A 17,057-nucleotide genomic window follows, 5' to 3' on the forward strand; every position below is an offset into this window, starting at 1 on the left:
TGGTGCACGTCACAAAATAATGGCATCATGAGGGAAAATTGTAGATATATTGAAGCAACATCAAGACATCAGTCAGGAAGTTAAAGCTTGGTCGCAAAGGGGTCTTCCAAATGGACAATGACCCCAAGCATACTTCCAAAGTTGTGGCAAAATGGTTTAAGGACAACAAAGTCAAGATATTGGAGTGGCCATCAAAGCCCCAACCTCAGTCCCATAGAACATTTGTGGGCAGAACTGAAAAAGCTTGTCCGAGCAAAGAGGCCTACAAACCTGATTCAGTTACACCTGCTCTGTCAGGAAGAATGGGTCAAAATTCACCCAACTTATTGTGGGAAGCATGTGGAAGGCTACCCAAAATATTTGACCCAAGTTCAACAATTTAAAGGCAATGCCACCAAATACTAATTGAGTGTATGTAAACGTCTGACCCACTGGGAATGTGATGAAAGAAATAAAAGCTGAAATAAATCTCTACTATTCTGACATTTCACATTTCAAAGTGGTGATCCTAACTGACCTATGACAGGGAATCTTTACTAGGATTAAATGTCAGGAATTGTGAAAAACAGTCTAAATGTAGTTGGCTATGGTGTATGTAAACTTCCGTCTTCAACTGTATGTTCTGGTCTTGTGTAGATATTACAGATAATACAGTCCCATACTGTTGTCATATCTAAGTGTGTGGGAATTCAAATGTCACAACCTCCAACATTTATGTCTGCTGGGAAACAGTAGTATGGGCACTCCAACATTAGTCCCCTGGTTTAATGAACTGTCCAATTACATTCCTTTAGTAATATCAAATAAGGATTTGGGAATGTGGTGTGGGCTGAAGTCCACTATTACTGAAGCATGACACTTGATATTAATGAAAAAACCAGAGTGAATTTAGTTGAGTAATTTTGTTATTACATTGGTTAAAATTATTACATTTATAAGTTACCCACTTCAATGTGATAATCAATGCATAATGTAATAATTACATTATGCAAAACAACTTTATCATTATAAACATTGGCAATCTACATTATCAGCATTTATTAAAAATGAAAAAGCTATTACATTATTGGCTGTTTTTACATTGTCCATCTTGAACAATGTAGCAACTGACAAACTTCATATGCTAAAGTACATACTTTCATAATGACAGAAAATCCTAATATTTAACTATAGACAACTACACATCAGAACAGATAGTTTTTATTTTCAATCCTTTTATTCCCTAAATTTGTTATCCTTCAGATGATATACTTAATGTATTTGAAACACACAATCATGTTTCACAACAGGCAAAAACAAAGCCATGGGGTCCTGGGAATGTGCTCCATCATATGACTCAAGCAATGGCTTTTTCACTTAATTACTGGGGAGAGGCAACAAACTCTTTCAAAGATGGCCACTATAATGAGTTTGTTTGATTTTGAAACATCAAATATTTCTGTACGACCTTCCTTGATCAACTCTGACCTAAAACCACAAAAATGTACATAAATACATCCACAAGAAAATCAGTATATGATAAACATACACATATATATATATATATATATATATACATACATATACGTGTGTATATATATATATATACATACATATACATATACATATACATACATATACATATACATATACACACACACACACACACACACACACACACACACATCTGAAACAACATCAAAAAGTGACAAATAATCCTCATCAGTCCCAACCAGAAGTGTTCTCTACAGGTTATGGAAAAACAACCTTCTCCCACCTTGATGAACAACCCTTGCCAAGTGTTAACTGGGTGCACTGGGACATCTGTAGAGTTCTGTTTCTTTTTGGTTCAGTTGAGCTGTCGTAGCAGGAAGGTCTGACCTGAGCCGTGAGTTGCCTCACAGCAGTAACGATAGTCTTTGGTGCCTAAGTATGGTCAGGTTTTCAACTCATCCCGTGTTGCTGTAAAACAGTGACTGTTTAGCTGTTTCACCTGACTTATGTAAAGGAGAACGGTCCAGAGTGGAGTGAGTCCTTATCGGTTGATGGTGTTATAGGAGGTCTGGGAGGCTGGATCCAGGGGCTTGGCCGAGGCCTCTGCCTCGTGCTGGTCTTCAGGGTCGGCCTCGATAATGGGCTCTTTATCCTCCTCTGTATCCTCGTCACAGTGGGGGAGCTGGAAGAAAGAAGTCAGGCCATGCAAGTCGGCCATGCGGTGGAAGGCACGCAGGACCAAGTACATCATCATCAGCCCAAGAAACAGGTACACTGCAGAGGACAGAGAGTACAACATTAATTCAACATCAGCGCCTTGAGCTGTGGGAAGAAGCATTATACATGGACATAAGTCACTTGTCTCACAAAGCACAAACTCACCACACTGGTGTGCTCGTGGTGCATTCCTGATGGACAAGGCGGCCAACTGTTCAACAGGCTTCCTCACGATATAGTTATGATTTTATGCCATATCATGGTTCATTTGTTTCAGTGCAGGTCAATAAGCAGAGTAGGCTTACACCTCCCTTGTGACTTAAATTCTGTCATGCCATGTGGAGTGTATATATATATATATATATATTTGTAAATACTTTTTCCTCCCCAATTTCAAGATATCCAAATTGGTAGTTATTGTCTTGTCCCATCGCTGCAACTCCCATACGGACTTGGGAGAGGAGAAGGTCGAGAGCAATGCGTCCTCAAACACGGCCCTGCCAAGACGCACTGCTTCTTGACACAATGCTTGCTTAACCCGGAAGCCAGCCACACCAATGTGTCGGAGGAAACACCGTACAACTGGTGACCGAAGTCAGAGTGCTTGCGCCCGGCCCGCCACAAGGAGTCTTTAGAGAGCGATGGGACAAGGACAACCCGGTCGGCCAAACCCTCCCCTAACCCGGACGACGCTGGGCCAATTGTGCGCCGGCTCAATGGTCTCCTGGTCGTGGCCGGCTGTGACGCAGCCTGGGATCGAGCCCGGGTCTGTAGTGATGCCTCTAGCACTGGGTTGCAGTGCCTTAGACCGCTGCGCCACTCGGGAGGCTTTGTAGGGTATTGACAGGAAAAGTGTATTCCGATATGAACAAAACAACCTATTTTCTAGTAGTTGCTAATCCTCCTAGGAAACGAGAACAACCAATCAGGAGGATCTGGCATACATAGTCAGGGCCCTGTGTTTTGGTTGATCATGTCAGATGAAAAGAGAATTACACCCAAAATTAAAGCAATCATCTGAGGATGGTGCTGGACTATATGACATTTAAAAAAAGGGGGAAAGTGTGATGAACAAGCTTTAAATAAAAGTTAAAAATCCAGGTCATGTGACATGATCAACCAAAACACAGTGCCCTAAAACAAGGCAACAAGTTGCGTATTGAAGCACAACGCGCGTGCGGGCAGACCCCGAGACAACGCCACAGAGCCAGCCACCACAATGGCAGTACAACAAACAACTAGGCTCTAAACAGTGAGGTTATTTTGAGAGAGAATAACAGGGTAATTCAATTATACCTTAAACTAAGAGCATGACTCTGATAAAATGTCATGTGACAATATGAAATCCCTCCCAGTGCAAGTGGGGTAGATGGTGGTGTGGTCTCGTTATCTCCCTACTGCAACATGTCCTTAAGATGAGCGCAATCACACCACACATTGCACACTTCCCAAAACAAGAAGCCCACTTCAAATTCACACATGCAGTATACCAACCAAATCACAAACATTGTGAGATACATGGAGGGGGCAGTGGCGCGACACCGTTTAGTTTCCTCCTGAAAACCACAAGAGGGCCTCCTCAGACTTTTACAAATATACTCAAAAACGATAAACCGTACTGCATCTATGCAGTATCAGAATTACATGTCTATGGTCAACACAGGGATAAGGAATGCATATATTTTCTTTCATCAGCTGAGCCAGGTTAAAAATCGGGAAAGTCATGCCAAGTCATCATTCTGAACTAATATCTCCTGACATTTGGCCCATAAGAAGTCTAGACACTGAGCACAATGTAGAGCGGAGGTGTCCTGTCCTCTCTCCTCTTCAAATGAGTGGTATTTCAAATAGATCTTACAATAAGCACATTTAAAAAACTAGAACAAAACAGCATTTAGTAGTTCTTAAAATCGCTTCCTTGGACGTTATGGACCCTTTTCACTGGAATGCACTACCTGAGGGGAGGAGAAGCACTCAGGAGGCGCCATTTCTCACATCCGAGGTGTGAACGTTTCTGAGGTCTCATTGAGACAAAAGACCATATTCCACCAGAGGGCCTAGCTATCTCAGTGCTGGAGTGGTGTTGGGCCGAGCGTTTCCCACTTCACGTCAGGTGTCTGCACATGGTCAAAACTGTCAAGTCCACTTATTCCTGTACAAATCCCTGTGCTTAAAACATTGATGCAAACTCCACCCAATCATTCCCATCACTGTTCACACTATTATTTCCTTGTTTTCTATTCATAGGAAAGAGACTTCAGGGCAAACAATTCTAACACGACATTGTGAACACAAATATTTAAGTTGAATGTGTAATGAGTATCACAGAATTGATATGACATCAGCTTGAGCAGTATCAGTGTGCCACGCCCTGTTGTCAAACACAGACTAGTTCATGACTCACCCATCACAGAGATCTTATAGAGCGACCTGAACTTCTGTCCGGGCTTCTCGCCGGGCACGTAGTCGCCCAGGCCGATGGTACACAGCGTGATGAAGCAGAAGTATATGGCGTCCAGGAAGGACCAGGTGTCCTCGATGTGGCTGAAAACCACGGCGGGTACCACAAAGAATCCCAGCACCACCAGCAGCAGCAGGATTGCAAAGTGGACAGCAGTGGCGGCGAGAGGGTCCAGGCCGATCCTCTGGCGGCACATGTCGATGGGCCCGTAGGTCACCGGGTGCATGAGCCTCTGGACGCAGGCGGTGAGCACCAGCATGGTGAAGGGCACTCCCAGCAGGGCATAGAAGATGGAGAAGGCTTTGCCGGTGTCCGACAGGGGCGTAGTGTGCCCATATCCTGGGGAGGGTGAGAGAAAGTATGAGAAAAAAAAGCGCGAGAGAAAGAGTAGAAGTTATTAGGATCCCATACAAGCAAACACAACATAATAGCAGATAGCATGCCATTGCCTGAGGTTACTGATCTCACAATCCAACAAATTAAAGCTATTATGGGAACAAGTCGGTTAACATTGTAAGTCGCTCTGGATAAGAGCGTCTGCTAAATGACTTAAATGTAAATGTAAACATTGAACAAAATCAAAGTTAACACAATCCATGATAGAATCCGCAAACAATCAAAAGGTGAACCAGTAATAAACTGAAACTATTTTAAAGTAGGCTACCTAAGGGCTAATTTCTTTCATTTAAAGAGTAGCCCGTTTTGAATAATCTATCTGAAAAGTGTGACTCACTCACCCCTCTCAAATGTTAATTTAACTAATAAGCTAAGCTACCTCCCTTTTCCAACCAAAAAAAGAGACATTCTAGAAAGTCCTCTCACTCAACAAAAACGAGCTGATCGTGGACTACAGGAGACAGCAGGAGAGTGAGCACGCCCCCATCCAGACCGGATGGAAGAAGAAATTTGACGGACTGACTTGTTGGAAAGATGGCACCCTATGACGGTGCCACTTAAAGTCACTGAGCTCTTCAGTAAGGCCATTCTACTGGCAATGTTTGTCTATGGAGATTGCATGGCTGTGTGCGTGGTTTTAATACACCCATCAGCAAAGGGTGTGGCTGAAATATCTGAATCCACTCATTTGAAGGTGTCAACATATAAAAAAAAATATAACGCAACATGTAAAGTGTTGGTCCCATGAAGAAAGTAAAAGTGCAATATGTGCCATGTAAGAAAGCTAACGTTTCAATTCCTTGCTCAGAACATGAGAACATATGAAAGCTGGTGGTTCCTTTTAACATGAGTCTTCAATATTCCCAGGTAAGAAGTTCTAGGTTGTAGTTATAGGAATTACAGGACTATTTCCCTCTATACCATTTGTATTTCATTAACCTTTGACTATTGGATGTTCTTATAGGACTTTAGTATTGCCAGTGTAACAGTACAGGTTCCGTCCCTCTAGTTAGCGCGCGCTAACTAGCTAGCCATTTCACTTCGGTTACACCAGCCTTCTCTCGGGAGTTGATAGGCTCGAAGTCCTAAACAGCGCAATGCTTGACGCACAACGAAGAGCTGCTTGCAAAACGCACAAAAGTGCTGTTTGAATGAATGTTTACGCGTCTGCTTCTGCCTACAACCGCTCAATCAGATACTTGTATGCTCAGTCAGATTATATGCAACGCAGGACACGCTAGATAATATCTAGTAATATCATCAACCATGTGTAGTTAACTAGTGATTATGATATGCCCGCAACATGATTATGATTTTTATAAGATAAGTTTAATGCTAGCTGGCAATTTACCTTGGCTTACTGCATTCGCGTAACATGCAGTCTCCTTGTGGAGTGCAACGAGAGAGAGGCAGGTCGTTATTGCGTTGGACGAGTTAACTGTAAGGTTGCACTACCCTCTCCAGATGGTAGTGAGGTCTGCACAACGCTTCACCGGGGGAAACTACCTGCCCTCCAGGACACCTACACCACCTGATGTCACAGGAAGGCCATAAAGATCATCAAGGACAACAACCACATGAGCCACTGCCTGTTCACCCCGCTATCATCCAGAAGGCGAGGTCAGTACAGGTGCATCAAAGTAGGAACCGAGAGACTGAAAAACAGCTTCTATCTCAAGGCCATCGGACTGTTAAACAGCCACCACTAACATTGAGTGGCTGCTGCCAACATACTGACTCAACTCCAGCCACTTTATTAATGGAAAAATTGATGTAAAAAAGGTATCACTAGCCACTTTAAACAATGCCACTTAATATAATGTTTACATACCCTACATTACTCATCTCATATGTATATACTGTACTCAATACCATCTACTGCATCTTGCCTATGCTGTTCTGCACCATCACTCACTCATGTATCTTTATATGCATATTCTTCATCCCTTTACACTTGTGTGTATAAGGTAGTTGTTAAATTGTTAGGTTAGATTACTCATTGGTTATTACTGCATTGTCGGAACGAGAAGCACAAGCATTTCACTACACTCGCATTAACATCTGCTAACCACGTGTATGTGACAAATAAAATTGGATTTGTCCACGATCAGCTCCTTCAATTTGTTGATGTTGAGGGAGAGGTTATTTTCCTGGCACCACTCCGCCAAGGAACTCATCTCCTCCCTGTAGGCCGTCGTCTGAAGGACTAAAAAAGTTAACATTATGCCTTCTCATTGCAGGTCGCTGTACTCATATGCAGGAGTACTATCGTCTTATGGTGAGGATAGCCGAGTTGCAAGCCTGGCTTCAGACACAATCATTAGGTGAGGGCAATTGAAAGTGTAGGAAAGGATGACACACCTCATCTTTGCCACCAGGAAATAAAGGTAGTAGTGTTAACCTCTTACACTTATGGTGGCGCTATTTCATTTTTGGAAGAAAAACGTTCCCGTTTTAAACAAGATATTTTGTCACAAAAAGATGCTCGACTATGCATATAATTGCTACTGTTCGAAAGAAAACACTCTGACGTGTCCAGAAATACAAATATCTTCTCTGTGCGTGCCCTTTAACGTGAGCTTCAGGCAAAACCAAGATGACTTGGCATCCAGGAAATGACAAGGATTTTTGAGGCTCTGTCTTTCATGATCTCCTTATATGGCTGTGAACGCAAGAGGAATGAGTCTGCCCTTTCTGTCGTTTCCCCAAGGTGTCTGCAGCATTGTGACGTATTTGTAGGCAGATCTTTGGAAGATTGACCATAAGAGACCACATTTACCACGTGTCCGCCCGGTGTCCTGCGCCGAAATTGGTGCGCAAAAGTCACCTGCCAGTATTTTTCCATGGGGCACAGAGAGAGAAGCAAGCTTCCACGAACTGCATGTCAATGAAGAGATATGTGAAAAAACACCTTGAGGATTGATTCCAAACAACGTTTGCCATGTTTCGGTCGATATTATGTAGTTAATCCGGAAAAAGTTTCACGTTGTAGGTGACTGCATTTTCGGTTCGTTTCGGTAGCCAGGCGCAATGTAGAAAACGGAACGATTTCTCCTACACACAGACGCTTTCAGGAAACACTGCGCATTTGGTATGTGGCTGGGAGTCTCCTCATTGAAAACATCAGAAGCTCTTCAAAGGTAAATGATTTTATTTATTTGGTTATCTGGCTTTTGTGAAAATGTTGCGTGCTACATGCTACACAAAATGCTATGCTAGCTTTGCATACTCTTACACAAATTAGTCAATTTCTATGGTTCAAAAGCATATTTTGAAAATCTGAGATGACAGTGTTGTTAAGAAAAGGCTAAGCTTGAGAGCAAACGCATTATTTTAATTTTATTTGCGATTTTCAGAAATCGTTAACGTTGCGTTATGCTAATGAGCCTGAGGCTTAGTCACAATCCCGGATCCGGGATGGGGAGTTTCAAGAGGTTAATAAGGCTTGGCGTGCTGCTAGTGACCCACCTCGACAACATCCTGTGAAATGGCAGAGCGCGAAATTCAATATACAAAAGTCGTAATATTAAACATGCATGAAAATACAAGTGTCTTACATCGTTTAAAAGCTTAACTTGTTAATCCAACAGTTTTGTCAGATTTCAAAAAGGCTTTACGGTGAAAGCATACCATGCGATTATCTGAGGACAGCACCCCGCAATACAAAATCATTAAAACATTTTCCAAACCAGCAGAGGCGTCACAAAAGTCAGAAATAGCGATAAAATAAATCACTTACCTTTGAAGATCTTCCGCTGTTTGCAATCCCAAGGGTCCCAGGTACACAACAAATGGTTGTTTTGTTAGATAAAGTCCTTCTTTATATCCCAAAAAAGTCAGTTTAGTCGGCGCGTTTGATTCAGTAATCCACCTATTCCACTAGTTCAACACGTATACAAAGGAATCACAAAAGTTAAGAATAAACTTCATCCAAACAAGTCAAACAACGATTCTAATCAATCCTCAGGTACCCTAATATTTAAATAAACAATACAATTTAAGACGGAATGTAGTATGTTCAATACCGTAGATACAAAAAATGCTGTGCGCACCCTCATCTACACACGCCACAAGACTCCAGTCAAAATGAGAGCCACCTTGAAAAACTACAAATTCTTGCTAATTTTTCAAAAAACAAGCCCGAAACCCTTTCTAAAGACTGTAGTTCCTATGACTTCCACTAGATGTCAACAATCTGGGACGATTTCCTTTGAATTTCCAATAGACAGGTATTTTCAATGGGTGGTGACATCAACAACAACAAAATTCCATATGGATTCTCCTCGGGTCTTTGCCTGCCATATCAGTTCTGTTATACTCAGACATTTTAAGTTTTATAAACTTCAGAGTGTTTTCTATCCAATACTACCAATTATATGCATATCCTAGCTTCTGGGCCTGAGTAACCGGTAGTTTACTTTGGGCACGTCAGTCATCCAAACTTCCGAATACTGCCCCCTAGCCTTAAGAAGTTTTTAATCCTCCTGCACAGTCTTAGCAGCCGGACAATTTTCTCAAGGCTTCTGGAAAGAAATGCTGTCGGCATGATCAACCGGTGTCACTCATTCAGTCGATAGAAACTGTCAACCGGTATTCACCACTAAGCAAGGAGTTTGAGTCAGAGCCTTCTCAGGTCTCTCCTCCACCCGTTACGGGGTCTGAGCCGCCGAAGCTTCCCACCGTTAGCTCTGACAAATGAAAACCCTAGGTCATTGGCGACTCCATTACCGGCAATATTAGACTTAAAAATAATCATTCAGTGATCATACATTGTTTAACAGGGGGCAGAGTTAATGAAGCAAAGTCTAATCTGAAGATGGTGCTGGTGCTGGTGCTGGCTGAGGCTAATACTGGTGAGTGTAAAAAGTATAGAGATATTGTTATCCACGTCGGCACCAATGATGTTGGGATGAAACAGTCATAGCTTCAGCGTGTAGCTTTGCTAGAAAGACATTTTGGCATCGAGTAATTGTCTCTGGCTCCCTCCTAGTTACGGAGAGCGATGAGCTCTACAGAAGACTCGCACAACTTAATCACGGGTTGAGAACTGTCTCCCAAAAGATTGAATTTGTAGATAATTGGGCCCTCTTTCTTGGGACTAATGCAGTGGTGGAAAAAGTAGCCAATTGTCATACTTGAGTAAAAGTTTTTTTTTAAATACCTTAATAGAACATGACTCAAGTCACCCAGTTAAATACTACTTGAGTAAAAGGTCTAAAAGTATCAAAAGTAAATGTAATGGCTAAAATATCCTTAAGTATCACTAGTAATATTATAAATCATTTCAAATTCCTTATATTAAGCAAACCAGATGGCACTATTTTCTTGTTTTTATTTACGGATAGCCAGGGGCACACTCCAACACTGGAGGGGTGATCTCATCTATCAACATAGACAGGGCTCTAACTCCTCTAGCTCGACAATGCGATAGCAAGCCTGAGTAGAGTTTACCATTAGCACAGCTCAGTTTTCCCCATTGAGACAGCGTCTGTGCCTCAATCTAGGTTGGGAAAAACTAAACATGGCGGTATTCGCTTTAGCAATCTCACTGGAATAAAGACCTCCTCCATTCCTGTCATTATTAAAAGAGATTGTGATATCTCACATCTCAAAATAGGGCTACTTAATGATAGATACCTAATTTCCAAGGCAGTCATAGTCAATTAACTAATCAAAAACTTGATGCCATTGGCCTGATTGAAACATGGCTTAGGCCTGATGAATATACTGTGTTAATTGCGGCCTCTCCTCCTGGTTACACTAGTGATCATATACACCACACATACCGCAAAGGCGGAGGTGTTGCTAACATTTATGACCGCAAATGTACATTTACAACAACAAAAAATACTTTTCTTCTTTTGAGTTTCTAGTCATGAAAACTATGCATCCTACTCAATAAATTGTATAGCTACTGTTTACAGTCCTCCTGAGCCGTATACAGCATCCCTCACGGAGTTCCCTGAATTCCTTTCGGAACTAGCAGTCATGGCAGATAATATTTACATGGAGAAGTCCAAAGACCCACTCCAAAAGTATTTCGGAACATTCATCAACTCTGGATTCTAGAAGCCCTTCCAGACTCCCTCCACCTATCCAAGGATGTCGCAGTACAAACATCGGTTAACCCTTTACACCCCAATAGAAATCTAGAATGCTGTCGTAGATTACTGAGAATTTTCTAGATAAAACAAATTGTAGTAAATTTGACTAAATTACTCACTCAGAATGTATTGTACCAAGTATAATATATTATACTTAAATATTATTAACATAAAAAATAAATAAAAATATTGTTTTTTTTTACCAGAGGACAATATTCAGAAACTATTTCATAATCCACAAAGTAATCTATTTGATTGTTACAGAAGTAAGAATTGTTGTCAATGTAAAAAAGCAAAAAACTATTCAGAGACTATTTCAAAATGTAGATAACCTCTCTCAAAAAGATTTAGTACAACAGGTTGGTGTTAAACACCAGATCTGAAAAAAAAATAAACAAACTCATACCACTTTTAAAAACAAGTCTAAAATCCCTGCCACTTTCACTTTAGGCCTAGGCTGGGCCTCCCATCATCTCCAACCCCTCTTCCTCCCTCCCTGCCTTCTGCTGCTGAGCCCAGACTCTACACATCATTTCACTCACTTTCACTGACCTAAGAGAAACAGACTGAGGGAGAGAGAGGAGCAGAGCAACCAATAGGATACAATTGTGGTCAGAAACGTCATCGCTCTCTCTCACACCGTCTCTCGACCATACACACTCGTCTTAATAATCACCTCTTCGGGGTTTCCATAATAAATTGTGTGATACAGTTACTCGCCTCCCATTCCACCCACCCACACACATTATGATGCTATACAGCACTTTCAAATCAACCAAAATGATTTTATAAAACCCCTTAGTGGCCAGATTGTTTCTGAGTTAATGGTGTGCAAATGTACAGTGTGTCAGACTGATGGATAATCAGACAGGAGAGAGTACACAAAGACATTCATGAATATGTTCATAGATGGGTCAGATTATAACCATAAAGACTACATAGGATACGCACACATCAAGACCCATGGTCAGATTACTTTCCATGGATGGTAAGAAGTCAACGTATGTCGCACAACAGTTTATAGATTCAACACAACCACAGTTTATTTATTTAGGATGTAGAAAATAAAATGTTAAAAGATGACACTATGTGCAATTTAGCTAAACAGGTTTAGAATAATTCCTCATCTATTTTGATGGGCAAACAAAGTTAGCTGGTTGTCTTTGTAGGGAGGGAGCGAGATGATCCGGGAGTGTGACGGCGTTGTGAGCGAAGCACAATGTTGCCTCCAACTCTCGTTTTCTTGCCTGACAGGCAAACTACAGATGTTAGCTGCTTCGTTACAAAGCTAGGACAGTTTCGAAAATGAATCGCTTTGGTAGAAATAGGACAACAAAAGGAAACGTGTTAGCTGGCTATGTAAACAAATATCATTGCAACTCAATATCATATGAACTCCACTGCACGGGCATTTACATTTACATTTACATTTAAGTCATTTAGCAGACGCTCTTATCCAAATTGGGCATCTACCCTAACACTACAGATAAACGGTCAAATAATAGGAATGCGAGGCAATGTATAGCCTATAAATATCTATACCTCTCCCCAAAGTGAGGATGACCTTCACTTCAGCAGTGATGAATTCATGAACTTTGAGGAAAACATCATGATCGTTAGAAAACAAGATGAAGGACTCCTCTTAGTGTATGCATATTTCTCCAAAACTTAATTGTACCGAGTCTGCACAGAACTGCCAGGACCACGGATCAATGGAGACATTAGTTGTTTAAAAAAATATATATATATCCTGTATCTCGACACAGTAACCAAATACAGTCATGGCCTAGAAAACCAGCTGTCTACTGGACGCTATTCCAACTAAACTACTGAAAGAGCGACTTCCTGTGCTTGGCACTCCTATGTTGAACACAAACGTCTCCCTATCATCCGGCTGTATAACAAGCTCACTAAAAGTGGCAGTAATAAAGCCTCCCCCGAAAAAGCCAAACCTTGACACGGAAGTTAAATCTCCCATTCCTTTCAAAAACTTTATTAAGAACACCGTTCCACAGGGATGTTGGCCCATGTTGACTCCAATGCTTCCCAGTTGTGTCAAGTTGGCTGGATGTCCTTTGGGTAGTGGACCCATTCTTGATACACACAGGACACCCCAGCAGCATTGCAGTTCTTGACACAAACCGGTGCGCCTGGTACCTACTACCATACCCCGTTCAAAGGCACTTAAATCTGAACTCATCATGAGGCCGCAGATGCTCAGCAAAACCCATATCCCCAACACATTGCTCGCAAAACATCTTAGTGACTCCCCCCTTGACAGTAGAGATTTTTTTTTACATTTTAAAATTAACTTCATGCAAATCTACTCATTTCGCCATGGGGTGGAGCGTGAAATTAGCTGTTTTACAGTTAATTTCCTGCAATTCTACACTAGTCAGTGTGGAGAGAAATTATGTCTGAGTGAGACTAACTTACAGCTAAAAGACTAGCTAAAAGATGTTAGCTGACATTGGCTAATTGACTCACTATCAGTGACTGAGTAAAACTGCTGATGCACAACCACATTTTGAAATTGTACCTTGTTTAGTGTAGTCAGTCTACTATTCTAACTTGCAACAACTTGTAAGTTGAGACCCTGAATGAGTCAGTGGAAATTGATCTGAGGGTCTTCAAAAGGAGGGCTGCCAGTTGCCCATCCCTGCTCTAATAACTAACCTTTACGGCAGGGGTGGGCAACTCCAGTCCCCGAGGGCCTGCTTGGTGTCACACTTTTAATCCATCCCTAGCAATCACAGCTGATTAATCAAATTGCATTCTGAACTGAAGATCATGATTAGGTGATTATTCGAGTCAGGTGTGTTAGCTGGGGAAAAACTGACACCAATCAGGCCCTCGAGGATTGGAATTACCCACCCCTTCTCTACAGGATCGGTGTCCCCCCGTGGGACAGTGGAGCTAACGTAGGCTGATGTGATTAGCATGAGGTTGAAAGTAGAGGTCGGCCGATTATGATTTTTCAAAGCCGATTCCGATTTATTGGTGGACCAAAAAAGACGATACTGATTAATCGGCTGATTTAAAAAAAAATGTATTTGTAATAATGACAAATTACAACAATACTGAATGAACACTTATTTTAACTTAATATATCAATAAAATCAATTTAGCCTCAAATAAATAGTGAAACATGTTCAATTTGGTTTAAATAATTCAAAAACAAAAGTGTTGGAGAAGAAAGTAAAAGTGCATTATGTGCCATGTAAGAAAGCTAACGTTTAAGTTCCTTGCTCAGAACATGAGAACATATGAAAACTGGCAGTTCCCCTTAACATGAGTCTTTAATATTCCCAGGTAAGAAGTTTTAGGTTGTAGTTATAGGACTATTTATCTCTATACCATTTGTATTTCATTAACCGTTGACCATTGGATGTTCTTATAGGCACTTTAGTATTGCCAGTGTAACGGTATTGCTTCCGTCCCTCTCCTTGCTCCTACCTGGGCTCGAAGCAGCGTTACCAATGCAGCACAAGGGGAATAACTACTGCAAGTCTCAGAGCGAGTGACGTTTGAAACGCTATTAGTGCGCACCCCGCAAACTAGCTAGCCATTTCACATCGGTTACACCAGCCTAATCTCGGGAGTTGATAGGCTTGAAGTCATAAACAGCGCTGTGCTTAGAAAGAGCTGCTGGCAAAACGCACAAAAGTGCTGTTTGAATGAATGCTTACGAGCCTGCTGCTGCCTACCACCGCTCAGTCAGACTGCCCTATCAAATCATAGACTTAATTATAACATAATAACACACAGAAATACGAGCCTTAGGTCATTAATATGGTAGAATCCGGAAACTATCATCTTGAAAACAAGACGTTTATTCTTTCAGTGAAATACGGAACCGTTCCGTATTTTATCTAACGGGTGGCATCCATAAGTCTAAATATTCCTGTTACATTGCACAACCTTCAATGTTATGTCATAATTGCGTAAAATTCGGGCAAATTAGGCGGCCCAAACTGTTGCATATACACTCACTCTGCGTGCAATGAATGCAAGAGAAGTGACACAATTTCACCTGGTTAATATTGCCTGCTAACCTGGATTTCTTTTAGCTAAATATGCAGGTTTAAAAATATATACTTCTGTGTATTGATTTTAAGAAAGGCATTGATGTTCATGGTTAGGTACACATTGGAGCAACGATACGCACCGCATCGATTATATGCAATGCAGGGCATGCTAGATAAACTAGTAATATCATCAACCATGTGTAGTTAACTAGTGATCATGATTGTTTTTTATAAGTTTAATGCTAACTAGCAACTTACCTTGGCTTCTACTGCATTCGCGTAACAGACAGTCTCCTCGTGGAGTGCAATGGAACCAGGTGGTTAGAGCATTTGGCTAGTTAACTAAGGTTGCAAGATTGAATCCCCCGAGCAGACAAGGTATAAACCTGTCATTCTGCCCCTGAGCAAGGCAGTTAACCCACCGTTCCTAGGCAGTCATTGAAAATAAGAATGTGTTCTTAACTGACTTGCCTAGTTAAATAAAGATGAAATAAAGGTGTAAAGAAATTATAATATATATTTTTTTAATCGGCCAAATCAGTGTCCAAAAATACCGATTTCCGATTGTTATGAAAACTTAAATCCAGCCCTAATTAAATTTGGCCATTCCGATTGATCGGTCGACCTCTGGTTGTAAGTAACAAAAAAAAAAAATTCACAGGACAGAGACTGATATGGGCAGAAAGCTTAAATTCTTGTTAATCTAACTGCACGGTCCAATTTACAGTAGCTATTACAGTGAAAGAATACTATTTGAGGAGTGTGCGCACAATTATGAAATTGAAAATGTATTAATAAACCAATTAGGCATGTCTTGATACAACATTCTGAACAGATATGCAATGGTTCATTGGATCAGTCTAAAGCTGTGCACTTACACTGCTGCCATCTAGTGGCCAACCCTGAATTGCGCCGGGGCTAGAATAATACATTATGGCCTCTTGCATTTCAAAGATGGTAAAACGCATGTTTTTTTTCTTTGTATTATCTTTCACCACATCTAATGTGTTATTCTCCTATATTAATTTCACATTTCCACAAACTTCCACATGTTTCCTTTAAAATGGTATCAAGAATATGCATATCCTTGCTTCAGGTCCTGAGTTTACAGGCAGTTAGATTTGGGTATGTCATTTTCGGCGAAAATGGAAAGAAAGGGTCCCATCCTTATTAACGCACCGATACTGGGGTAAGGCTACCTGAAAATCACAAGGGCCCATTGATGCGTGGTATGTTTTGGTCACGGAATACAAAAAAAAATGCCCAGTTGGAACTGCAATTGTAATCTGTAAACAATCTGTGTTTCCTTGAGAATCTTGCAATATTAGCACTTAAATTGTTTAGAATTGTCTTATATGGACCAACCGAAACAAAACTGAAACGATGTAGGCCTAACAAAGACAAGCATAGGCTATTTACTTACCGACTGTCGTTACTAAAGTGTTGGCGAAGAACAAAGAGGAAGCCAAGTCCCAATTTGAACTCGCAGAAGAATTCGGAAGGATAGATATTCCATACTTATTGGCTTGTAAAACTTTCTCCAAAAAGTTTTCAAGTGATGTTGCATTGACGCAACTTTGGTTGAGAAACTCTTCTTTCAGGACTTGTATGTCACTTTTTAGTTTGTCCTCCACCGGCCGTTCGATGGTGGAGAAAACGAGCGCTCCGAGCAACAGATAAGAAACATAGAACAGTATAAAACCTGTAAGCAGTATCCAAGATTTGTACCCCGAAGACATTTCCCCCTTTTTCTGCTTGCAATGTCATCTGCCAAACTGTTACTTTGTAGCCTACTTCCGTGGCCCCGTCTCCTCAAGTTAAGTTTAGGCTGTCTTCCACCCCACTGGTACAAGTTTGACAGGGGTGTGTTCAAACGCC

General features: G+C 41.2%; 1 protein-coding gene across 1 annotated transcript; it reads right to left on the reverse strand.

Annotated features, from left to right (window-relative positions):
* Positions 1–1,646: 1,646 nt before the first annotated feature.
* LOC135552620 (potassium channel subfamily K member 6-like) lies at positions 1,647–17,057 on the reverse strand. The gene is made up of 3 exons (XM_064984341.1): positions 16,603–17,057; positions 4,595–4,990; positions 1,647–2,247 (listed from the first exon to the last, which is right to left on the reverse strand). Exons 1-3 carry the CDS (start codon positions 16,916–16,918, stop codon positions 2,015–2,017), a joined length of 945 nt encoding a protein of 314 aa, XP_064840413.1. The 5' UTR covers positions 16,919–17,057; the 3' UTR covers positions 1,647–2,014.

Source organism: Oncorhynchus masou, chromosome 13 (assembly GCF_036934945.1).
Source record: "Oncorhynchus masou masou isolate Uvic2021 chromosome 13, UVic_Omas_1.1, whole genome shotgun sequence".
NCBI lineage: Eukaryota > Metazoa > Chordata > Actinopteri > Salmoniformes > Salmonidae > Oncorhynchus > Oncorhynchus masou.